The 12,308-nt window shown below is 43.9% G+C and overlaps 1 protein-coding gene across 1 annotated transcript in view; it reads left to right on the top strand.

Annotated features, from left to right (window-relative positions):
• The window catches only part of LOC134354009 (ubinuclein-2-like), an 80,688-nt gene that overhangs the window by 47,133 nt on the left and 21,247 nt on the right, over nucleotides 1-12,308 (top strand). Inside the window, exons 11-14 of the mRNA XM_063062658.1 lie at nucleotides 3,988-4,131; nucleotides 8,060-8,110; nucleotides 8,475-8,517; nucleotides 10,591-12,183. Coding sequence (XP_062918728.1) covers nucleotides 3,988-4,131; nucleotides 8,060-8,110; nucleotides 8,475-8,517; nucleotides 10,591-12,183 — 1,831 coding nt within the window. The remainder of the gene's footprint in view (nucleotides 1-3,987; nucleotides 4,132-8,059; nucleotides 8,111-8,474; nucleotides 8,518-10,590; nucleotides 12,184-12,308) is intronic.

The raw sequence follows: 12,308 nt of genomic DNA, 5'->3' as shown, positions 1-12,308 counted from the left end.
CATCCTGGCTTTATGAATGAGCCTACCACAGAGAACTTTGTTGAATGCCTTAATTAAATCCATATATACCACATCTACTATTCTGCCTTCATCTATTTGTTTTGTCACTTCCTCGAAGAATTCAGTCAGGCTTGTGAGGCATGACCTGCCCTTCACAAAGCCATGCTGACTATCTCCATGCAGACTATGCTTCTCCAAATGCTCTTAAATCTTGTCTATGAATCCTGACTCACTGATCTATAATTCCCAGGATTTCCCTATTACCTTACCGGCACAGGCTGAAATCCAGAGTTTACTATCCTTGAGTTACTGCTTTTTAGCTAACTACCTAGCTGTCTATATTCGCTCTTCAGGACCTCATCCCCTTACCCTACCCTATGTCATTAGTATCAGTGCATACCATGACTTCTGGCTGCACATCATCCTCCTTAAGAATGCTGTGGACCAGATCTGAGACACCTCTGACCCTGGTACCTGGGAGGCAATTTGCCATGTAGGAGTCTCTTTTCATGCAAAGTATAGAAAAGTATCTTTAAGAAGACTTGTAATGATACTCCACAGGATGTATGATTCAAGATATATGTCACTACTGAATATATTAACATAATTATCTCGAACCTTTCGTTGTGATGTAATTCCATTTTATGGTGACATATGGAGGTCTTTCTTTAGACTTGGTTTACTCTGTCCAGCATACAGTCAGTTCTTATCATCGGAGGGGCCACAATGTCTAGCTTTGGCACTTCTGTACAATTTGAGTGTCAAGAATGTTGTTGGTAGATTTTGTACTTTGACACTAAGTTTCTTTGCTTCTGAACCAATTTTTTTTTGTGCTCAAGTCCTCTTCCAAAGCCAACACAAATCTAGATTGACAGTCCAAAACATCCCATCCAGTCTGTTCTTCCTTTCAGTGGAACTTGCATGAACCTTTACAACAATTTTCACTGATTCCCATTTCCACATGGTAGATAATCAATCCATTTCATCTTTGGACCCGGCTGATCGTTAAGTATCCACAGCCCCCTAGGAAATACAGAATTCTCAGAGTATCTGAATCTCACTCCTGAATCATCCCTTCAAAATGACCCTAGCATTATTCTGCTGGTCACTCCATGCTACCTTGAAAATGAACCGAGTGCTCATTTTTTTTTCTGTCCTTGTAAAGTCATAGATGGAGATGTTCACTGCACAGTGTTCCATTCCACTTGCATCTCCCCAGCAAATGAGACAGTACATTGCGACATGTGACAATGTCCAGACAAAAGAGAAGCTAACCAGTTGTACTTGATGCTGAATAGTGTTATCGAGCCTCCTAGCATCAATACCCTAGGGGATGCCATTCACCAGAAACTCAAATATTTGAGCCACATTGTGGCTGAGGAGCAGGTCTGGGGCTGGGTATCCTATGGTGAGTCATTTGCCTTCTGACACCCAAAAACCTTTCCACTGTTTATGAGGCACAAGTCTGGAGTTTGATGACGTTTTCTCTACAGCTGCAATAATACTGAAGAAGCTCATTACCTTACAGGGCAAAACATCTACTTGATTTGGCACTGTCTTCCTCTGCCTTGACCATTTAATATCTTCACTATAGTTCAAAGTAAATTTATTATCATATATGTCACCATATAGAAACCTGAGATTAATTTTCTTGTGCGCATACATCAATAAATCCATAATAGAATAACAACCACAATAGAATCAATGAAAGAGCACACCAACTTAGGCATTCATCAGTGTGCAAAAGACACAAACTGTGCAACTACAAAAATAAAGAAATGATAATTAATTAAACAGTAAATATCGAGCACATGAGATGAAGAGTCAATGAAAGTGAGTCTGTAGGTTGTGGGAACATTTCAATGATTTAGTGAAGTTGAGTGAAATTATCCCCTTTGGTCCAAGATCCTGATGGTTAAGTGGAAATAACTATTCCTGAACCTGGTGGGGTGAGTCCTTATGCTCCTGTAGCACCTTCCTGATGGCAGCAGCGAGAAGAGAACGTGTTCTGCGCGGTGGAGGTCCCTGATGCTGCCTTCCTGCAACAGTGTTTTACGTAGATGTGCTCTGTTGTGGGGAGGGCTTTACCCACGATGAACCGGGCCGTATCCACACTTTTTTTTAAAGGATTTTCCATTCAAGGGCGTTGGTACTTCCATACCAGGTTGTGGTGCGGCCAGTCAATATACTATCCACCACACATCTATAGAAGTTTGTCAAAATTTTAGATGTCACGTTGAGTCTTTGGCAACTCCTAAGATAGTGGAGGCACTGCTGAACTTTGTTCGTGATTGTACTTACTTTGGTTTCCTTCTCCTGAAATCAAAGAGAGTTAACTTTCTTGATCCCCATTGGTGCGCTGTTTGTATAGTGTGTACCATCTGCAAAATGCACTGTAGTTCCTCACTGGGGTTAATCTGACCGCACCTCTCAACCATGTGATCTTACTACCAAAGGAAGTAGAACAAGGAAACACTACCACCTAGAGGTTCCCCTTAAAGTTGCACACCATCCCGATCTGGAAATGCATTCACTGTGCCTCCATTGTCACTAAGTCCAAATCTGGCAATTCCTATTGTTGGTGAGCCTTTACCACAAAGCATCACACCTTGAACAGTTCATGGAGGTTGATAACTATACCACTTTCTCATGGGCAATAAATGCAGTCCTTGCCAGTGACGCCCCCCACCTGAATAACGAATTTTAAAACGTCTATGAGAAGTAAGAGGCTCTGATGGAGGATCTTTGTATCTTCATCGGTGAAGTACTGGAAGAGTGGGGAATGTTGCTGTCCCCTTGTTCAAACAGGGTAGTCGGGATGATCCTGAAAGCCACATGCTAATGCTCCTTGCTTCGCTGGTAGGAAAGTTATTGAAGAAGATTCTGAGAAGCAGGATTTATTTTCGCCTGAAAGGGCAGGGACTGAAGGGAGAAGTCAGCTTGGCTTCCTGCCAGGAGATCATGTCATCCTAAGTTGAGTGAGTTTTTTAAGGAGATAATTAAGAAATTTGATGAAGACAGGATGTGGTTTACATGGACTTCAGTAAAGCTTTTGATAAGGCCTGTTTTGCTAGTCTGGTCTAGAAGGTGAGGTACTAGGCATCTGAGGTGTGTTGGCAAACAGAATCCAAAATTGGCTTGGTGATAGGAAGCGGAGGGTAGTGGTGGATAAGATGATTTTTTTGACTGATAATGTATAACAAGTGGTGTACTGAAGAGATCAGTGTTGGGACTTCCATTGTTTATAGTATACATAAATGACTTAGATGAGAATATTGTTGGTATGATTAGTAAGTATGAAGATGACAGAAAAATTGGCAAGGTCATCAACAGTGAAGAAGGTTATCTAAGGATGCAGCAAGACAAAGGTCAGCTGGAAAGTTGGGTGGAGCAATGGCAAATGGATTTCAAACCAGGCGAGTGAGAGGTGCAGGGATCTTAGGAGTATTGAAGTACAGATGGACCCTAGAGTACAGGTTCATATCTCACTGAAGGTGGCAACACAGGATGTTAGGGAGGTGACAAATGCATCTGGTATACTTGCCGTTGTGGCTGAGGCATTGAATGTAAGAGCTGAGCTATCATGTTGGAGCTATGTAAAAACACTGGTTAGATCTACACTTGAGTTTTGGTTCATAAGATCATAAGATATAGGAGCAGAAGTAGGCTATTCACCCCTTTGAGTCTGCTTTGCCATTCATTTATGGGCTGATCCAATTCTTCCAGTCATCCCCACTCCCTGCCTTCTCCCCATACCCATTGATGCCCTGGCTAATCAAGAACCTAGCAGTGGAAGGGTGTAGTTCTGAGGAAACATTGGATAGCTTGGGTTTATTTGACCAAACTTGATTTCTCATGAGAAGATGAACATCTAGCTGGTGGAGCATGCTATGAGAAGTTAAGGGAAAAGAGAGAACCAACAGTGCAAGGTGATTGACCAAAACTACCCAGATATTAACAACAATCTCTTTACCATTACTTCATCAGGGATTTGCTGTGTAATCTGGTGAAGATAAAGCTGGGATGTTATGAACTGGAGCAAAACAAATCACAGTCACCAGAGGATTATCTGAAAGCTTTTATGGAAACTGAGGTGAAACCTATCTGGCCTAAAGGTTGGATGCAGTCAAGGTAAGATGTGCTGGTTTTTGTCACTTTATTGACCTTCTTTAAGCAAAGTCAAGTAATCTAAACAGTGATGGACCTCTGACAATTACCGCGTCACTGAGCATGTCTTTCATTAGTCTGTTTCCTGTACCCTCCCTCCTTCTGGTGTGGCCTTTACTATAAAGGTGAAATGACTATACAGAAGCTAAGTAATTTCAGGAGCCATTGTTTATTTGTTTGGGAAACTGGATTATCACTTCTGTAAGCCGTTAGTTCTATTGACTGAACCCACAAAGTTTAAATATAAAGAGGACCATTCGTGAACTCAATGATTGGTTTGGCTGCCATGCTAGCTATACAAAAATATTGTCTGCATTTTAGAAACTACATAATTGAATATATAGCCGATGTCCTGACTTTATGAAAGAGATGATGGAAGTACATTCAGTAGCTTTCAATGGCTTCTAGCCCTTTAAGGATTGAAAGATTTTAAAGAAGCTCTTGATTTATGTGATACATTTCTAAGAATGTGTGATTCATTCCTAAATCTAGCCTAGTTTGCAGATGATACAAATATAGATGAAGAGGCAGGCAGTGTTGAGGAAGCAGGCAGTTTGCAAGAGGACTTGGACAGATTAGAACAATGGGCAAAGAAGTGACAGATGCAACACCGTGTAGAGAAGAGTATGGTCATGCACTTGGTAGAAGGATTAAAGGCACAGACAGAAAGCAAATTCAGAAATCGAGGTGCAAAGGAAGTGGGGAGTCCTAATGCAGGATTCCCTAAAGGTTAAATTGCAGGTTAACTCAGTAGTAAGGAAGGCAAATGCAATCTTTGCATTCATTTCAAGAGGACTAGAATATGAAAGCAAGGATGTAATGCTGATATTGGTCAGATTGCAGCTGGGATATTATGTACAGTTTTTGACCCCATAGCTAACAAAGGATGTGCTGGTATTGGAGAGGGTACAGAGGAGGTTTACAAGAATAGTCCTGGGAATGAAAGGGTTAAAGTATGAGGAGTATTTGATTGCTCTGGGCCTGTAATTGCTGGAGTTTAGAAAAATATGGGGGGGGGGGGCAGAATTCTCATTGAAACCTATCAAACATTGAAAGGCCTAAATAGAGTGGACGTGGAGAGGATGTTTGCAATAGTAGGAGAGACTAGGACCAGAGGGACAACTCAAGAATTGAAGGATATCCCTTCAGAAGAGATGACCAGGGATTTCTTTAGTCAGAAAGTAGTGAATCTATAGAATTCGTTACTACAGATGGCTGTGGAGGCCAAGTCACTGGATATATTTAAAGTGGGTGTTGATAGGTTGTTGATTAGTAAGGGTGTCAAAAGTTATGAGGAGAAGGCAGGACAATGGGGTTGAAAGGCAAAATAAATCAACAATGATCAAATGAAGAAGTAGACTTAATGGGCAAATGGCCTAATGGTTCACACTTGTCCAGTTTTAAATGTTATTCTCAGGAGAAAGCACTGAAGATAGCAGTAACCAAGAACAATTAACCATACTTCAATTAGAAATTTGTATAATTCTATAAAACAGATGTACCATATGAAATTGGGATAGTATTGCTTGCCCAGTTTCATGTTCCCCAGCTCTTCAGAAATGGGATCTGATGCCAAGTGCCACAGAATTTTCAGAATTGGGAGGTCTTTGCTCTAGAGGTTATTTGGAGTCTGAAGGTAATGCCACAGCAATTGACCAGAGCCTTAAAAGGATTCACATGAGAGAGCACAGGATCTACTTGATAATCAATAATACGTGGGTTTAATATTGCCTTTATAGTTTTTGCACTTGCTCACGGACACTGCAGCTCTGACATTCTCAGCTCCAGCTCATCCCATTACTTTGTGGAAGATGATCCCTCATTATCCTTGGTAATTTTATTAGTTGGACCGATGTGTGCATTTCCTCAGTGATAACCTTTGTCCGATCATGTGGATGTAAGAAGCAGGAGAAGGAAAGCAGAAACATCTGATATTGCACTCCCATCTCCCCAGGTGCTTTTTCGTGATATTTGGACAGTTTACTAAAGCAGGATTCCCCATCCAACTTCTTTGCCTTAGAAGCAGAGCAGAGACAGTCCTCTACTATAACCTGGAATGAGCAGATTGTCTTATGAGGGACTGGATAGACTTGTAGCTCATTATATCTGCTGGAGTTTGGCAAAATGTGAGGGAACTTAGTAAATTGGTTTATTATTGTCACGTGTCAAGATCATTTCATTACAACATTGCATTGAGGTAGTACAATGTAAAACTATAGCAGGATACAGAATAAAGAGTTCTATTTACAGAGAATGCACTGCAGGCAGCGGGAATACGCAAGCACACAAGATGTAAACAGTGAGGTCAAGAGTCCATCTTATTGTACTAGGGGACCATTCAATAGTCTTATAACAGTGGGATAGAATCTGTCATTGAGCTTTCCTTTCGGGCTTATAACTTCTGCCTGAATGCAGAGAAAAGACAGAGAAAGTCAGGTTACTGACAGACCCAGCTGTTCTCAAGAAAGATCTGTTTATGTGTACCATACCTCGATCAAAGTAACTTTCAGAGGATCTTAGAAGAATTGTAGAGATGCATAAAGCTGGAAAAGGCTACAAAAGCATTTCTAAAGACCTGAGTATTCATCAGTCCACAGTATTGTCTACGAATGGAGGAAATTCAGTACTGTTGCTACTCTCCCTGGGAGTGGGTGTCCTCCAAAGATCACATCAAGAGCACAATGTGAAATGCTGACGGAGGTGAAGAAGAACCCAAGAGTAAAAGCAAAAAACGGTCAGAAATCTCTAGAGCTTGCTAAAGTCTCTGTTCATGTGTCCACTACAAGAAAAACACTGAACAAGAATAGTGTTCATGGAAAGACACCACTGAGGAATCCATTGCTCTACAAAAAAAGACATTGCTGCACATCTCAAGTTTGCAAAATACCACCTGGATGTTCTATAACGCTTCTGGGACAATGTTCTGTAGACAGATGAGACAGAAGTTGAACTTTTTGGCAGAAATGCATACTACTGTGAAGGAAAAAAGGCACTGCACACCAACACCAAACAAAACCTCATCCCAACTGTGAAGCATGGTTAAAAGAGCATCATGGTTTGGGACTGCTTTGCTGTCTCAGGGCCTGGACAGCTTGCAATCGTTGAGGGAACAACGAATTCAAAATTGTAACAAGACATTTTACAGGAAAATGTCAGGGTAGCGGTCTGTCACCTGAAGCTTAATAGAAGTTGGATGATGCAACAAGACAATGATCTGAAACTCACAAGAGTAATTCAACAACAGAATGGTTTAAAAAGAAGAACATTCTTGTTTTGGAATGGCCAAGTCAGAGTCCAGACCTTAACCCAATTGAGATACTGTGGCATGACTTGTAGAGGGTTGTTCATGCATAGTATGCCAGAAATGTTGATGAACTGAATCAGTTTTATATGGAGGAGTGGTCTAAAATTCCCCCTCGCTGTTGTGCAAGTCTGATCAGCACCTAGAGGAAACATTTGGTTAAGGTTATTGCTGCTAAAGGAGATTCTGCCTGTTATTAAATATAAGGGTTCACGTACTTTTTCCAGCTAGGACTGTGAACAATGTGTTCAATAAAGACATGACAAGTACAATTGTCTGTGTGTTATTGGTTTAAGCAGATAGTGTTCGTCTTTTATTGTGACTTAAATGAAGATCAGAACACATTTTATGAGTAATTAATGCAGAAAACCAGGTAATTGCAAAGGGTCACAAACTTTTTCTTGCAACTGTACTCCCCTACATAATATTCCCTCTGCTATTTCTTTGCCCATTCGCTTAATCTATCGAAGTCTTTTTGCAGGCTCCTGCTTCCTCATCTCTACCTGCTCCTTCAGCTATGTTATATCATTCTCAAAACTGCTATTTGGACCTGGTCGTGGACCTTGATATTGACTCTGTGTTTTGTTGCAGGATGCTGCTGAAGGAGAGCAAGAAAGTGCATAATCATCTGACAGCCACACCGTGAGTAGAAACCATTTGTTTTTATTGTTCATTATTTTCACTCCTCCCACAAAGACCCAGACTCCATCTTTGAACAGGTTTTGCAGTCACCTGGAGTCTTCCTGAGCCAGTCTCTCTTAATGGGTCAAAGTTGATTGTGGCTGTTTATGTCTCTAACTATAAAATTAATCTTTGTAGAAAGGTGGGGAATTGTTTCATGCATCTGTGTTTTATTGTATTCATGTAGCCAGATAAATGATCATTAATGTTTCTTTCACTTTCAGATGGCAACTGTGTAATACATTTGGATTTACAACATTATTTATAAAATACTGTATAGGTTGTTGCAGTCAAGTTCCTTTCCTCACTGTCTTTCCTTTCTTAGAGCCAAGAAGAAGGTGATACTGGCACCGAAACCAAAAGTTAAGGTAAATCCTTCTATTTCCTGTTCCTTTTGCTTCCTTCCTCAAGCTTACAGGTAATTTATTTAACTAGCTAACAGCAGCAGTGTGCGATGACAAGTTTAGGTTTAGTAATTTCAGCTGGATTGCAAAATGGATGTCTAAAACTAAGGTAGGAATAATCTCTCTCCCAGTAGTTACTTTCCAGGACACCTTGTTTCTCCATGCTCAGGCTTTCCACCACTTCTGCAAAATTATATATTTTTATTTATTTAGAAATACAGCATGGACAGGTCCTTCTGATCCAACGCTGCCTAGTGACCCACATACTTTAACCCTAGCCTAAACACAGGACAATTTACAATGACCTATTAACTGCCATTGGACTCTGGGAGGAAACCCACGTGGTCACAGGGAGGGTGTACATATTCTTTACAGACGGCGCTGGAATTGAACTCCAAACTCCGTCGTCCTGAGCTGTAATGTCATTGTGCTAACTGCTCTGCTCTCAGTAAACTTCCCTCCCAACCCTCCTTTATCTCTTTGGTTGTGTTGCTCTCCACACCTCCCCAACCCTACCCCATTGGCCTTGTCCCCTGCTCCCAATTCTTGCCGGACTTCATTCCCTACTTTTCTCCTCCTGTCATGCCCTGTCTCCACTCTCTCCAACCCTCAGCAGCCCAGGAACCCAGTGTCACCACTTGGCCTTGTCCCCTGCTCCCAATTCTTGCCGGACTTCATTCCCTACTTTTCTCCTCCTGTCATGCCCCGTCTCCACTCTCTCCAACCCTCAGCAGCCCAGGAACCCAGTGTCACCACTTGCCCTCACCACCACCGCATGGCACCTATCAGAATTAGGTTTATTGTCACTGACAGGTGTCGTGAAATTTGTTGTTTTGTGGCTGCAGTACAGTGCAATATTAAAAAGTTACTGTAAGTTACAGTAAGAAATTTATATAAAAAAGAAATAGAAAGTGCAAAAAGAGAGCAGAATAGTGATTTAATGAGTTCATGGACTGTTCAGAAATCTGACGGCAGAGGGAAGCGGCTGTGCCTAAGACGTTGAATGGGCGTCCTCAGGCTCCTTTACCTTCTCCCTGACTGTAGTAATGAGAAGAGGGCGTGTCCTGGCTGGTGAGGGTCTTTAATGATAGGTATTGCCTTCTTGCAGCTGTCAAGTTCAGGCAGTCCCCTCAAGCTGAGCTTCTTTTCATATGCAGAAATATACGGTGAGGTCTCACTACAACAAAGGACTTGCTTGCAGAGGCACAGGCATGTACACTCAGACAACACAGAACATGAACTATTACAAGGCAGTGGGGCAAAAGTGTGCAAAGTAAAAAAAAAATTAGTGCAAAACCAGAACACAATCAGGTAATGCAAGAGGTGATCCGTTGCTGAGGTGCAGGTTGGCAAGAACCCAGTGGTTTGTAGGAAAGTAGCTGTTCTTGAACCTGGTGGTATGGGACTTAAACCTCCTGCCCACAAAGCAGTGAGAAGAGGGCATGATGCAGATGGTGGAGGTCTTTGATGATAGATGGCATCGTCTTGGGGCGGGACCTCATGTAGATGGTGTCAGTGGTGGAAACCTCAAAGTTTGTAATTGGGATAGATAAGGACATTGATTTCTCAAACTTCAAGTATCTGCACCCCTCCTTCAACATTCCCCATTCCTGCTTCCCTCTCTCACCTTATCGCCTTACCTACCCATCACCTCCCTCTGGAGCTCCTCCCACTTCCCTTTCTTCCATGGTCTTCTACCCTTATCTGTCAGATTCATCCTTCTCCAGCCCGTTATCTCTTTTACCTATCACCTGCCACCTTGTGCTTCTTCCTCCCCTCTCCCCACCTTCTTACTCTGACTTCTCCCCATCCTTTCCAATCCTGACGAAGAGTCTCAGCCCAAAACAACTGTTTACTCTTTTCCATAGATGCAGCCTGGCCTGCTGAGTTCCTCCAGCATCTTGTGTGTGTTAGTTAAAAGAAAAGTTGTCCCGCAAAAGGTTATTGTGAAATTTGGGTGGGAGTTGAGGTTATCTGACAACTTTTACAGTTGCTAACATGTCACATTTTTGTGCTTTTTTTTTCCCATTTAAATAGGATTTAAGCCCAAAGAAAGAACAGAAGCTTTCTGCGCCTGCCGATGCTGGGCTGAAGGGGCTGCCAATGGGCAACATCACATCTATCAATATCTCGAGTTCCAGTTGTACCCCAAACCAAGACACTATTTACTTGGATGATTCTCTGGATGAGGATCTAACCATTAAACCCCCTTCCTTAGAATCTGTGTCAGATGCGTTGTCTGTCTTCAACAGCACACCCAAGACCACCAGAATTGTAAATAATTCTGTCCCAGGCACACCACGGCCACAGCCTATGATGAAAGAGGATAAAAAGGTTGTGGCCAAGGCCACACCTCTGACAGTTTCTCCAAAAGAAGCTGCATCCTCCCCAAAACTTGTCGCATCCTCCCCAAAACTTGTCGCATCATCCCCAAAACTTGCCACATCACCAAAAGAAGCCACGTCCTCTCCAAAAGTGACCACGCCTTCTCCGAAGGTGACAACACCGTCAGCAAAGGCGACCACACCCTCTCCGAAAGCATCCACACTTTCCCCCGTACCTTCGACCTTCAGTCATTTGTTTGGTCACAGTTCAAGCACCAAGAAATTCCAGGATGCAGGTCGACCAGGAATGAGCAGCTTGATAGCTGGCTACACAGCTCCTTCGCCGCAGGCACCCAAGGCTCCTTCTGTGGCCTGCACGGCCAAACAGCAGCAGTCTGGTGCACAGAGGCAGAGCCAGTCGCAGGCCCAAATCAACAAGCAGTCCCCCCAGTCCAGCGTGCATCACAACAGCCTCACGTCTCCCTCACACGTCATCAGCAAGGTTCACCAGAACCCTGTGGTGAAGCTGAACACCTGTCCGCAGCACCTGCTCTCGAGTCACTTGCCGCAGGTGTCAGAGAAGCCGGCTGCCTACCAGACATCGTTTGCCCCCTCGGCCACCAGCAGCACACACGTCCCCCACAGTTTGGCCTCTCGGACGAGCGTCAGCCCATCTACCTCTGGCAGTTACTTGCCGAAAGCCACGGTACCCGTCAGCACCTCGGTGCAAGGCTTCAAGCCTCCGTTTACCATGGCTGGCCCTCTCAAGACTGCCACCACTTCCAGCACAGGGAGCCAGAGTGTGTCAGCGGGGACGGGTAATCCGGGCGGGGGCTCCGCCAGCAGGCAAGGCAGTGCCAAACTCTCCAACAGGCCGTCATCCGCCAGCTCGGCCATCGGTCAACAGCAGTCAGCGTCCCTTGTGAAAAAAACCTCAGTGCCTCAGAAACTGGCCAGCCCTTCCGGTCCCGCCACACCCGGCAAAACCGGCGCGGCCGCCACAGTCAGCCGCAGCAGCTTGAGCACGAGCGGGGTGCCCGTCAAGAGCAGTGGAGCAGCAGGGAGGAGCAGTGCTGCCGGATCAGTGGGCCCCAGCACCACCAGCCGCTGCACCGTCAGCTCCAGCGCCTCTGTCAGCAGGACCGGGACTGTGAGCAATTCGGCCGCTAACAGGGGCAGCCCGACCGGAGCTGGCACAAGGACTAATGTGAGTGGGGGGACCGGAAGTGGTGCTCAGGTTGCTATAAAAATGCTGCCCTCCCTTCACAGAACTTCCTCTGCCTCAGGATCATCCGCTGGTATCCAGGTAATGACCCTCAACATCGTGATTCCCTGCCTTCTTGTCTTTTAGACTATGTTTTGTTGCAAAGACAGGTTCTTCCCAAGCAGGTGGAACTTCAATCAGTTGCAATGTGCTGTTGCTCCCTCCCC

This window comes from Mobula hypostoma, chromosome 11, assembly GCF_963921235.1.
Source record: "Mobula hypostoma chromosome 11, sMobHyp1.1, whole genome shotgun sequence".
NCBI lineage: Eukaryota > Metazoa > Chordata > Chondrichthyes > Myliobatiformes > Myliobatidae > Mobula > Mobula hypostoma.
This window is presented reverse-complemented; position numbering and strand designations above follow the sequence as displayed.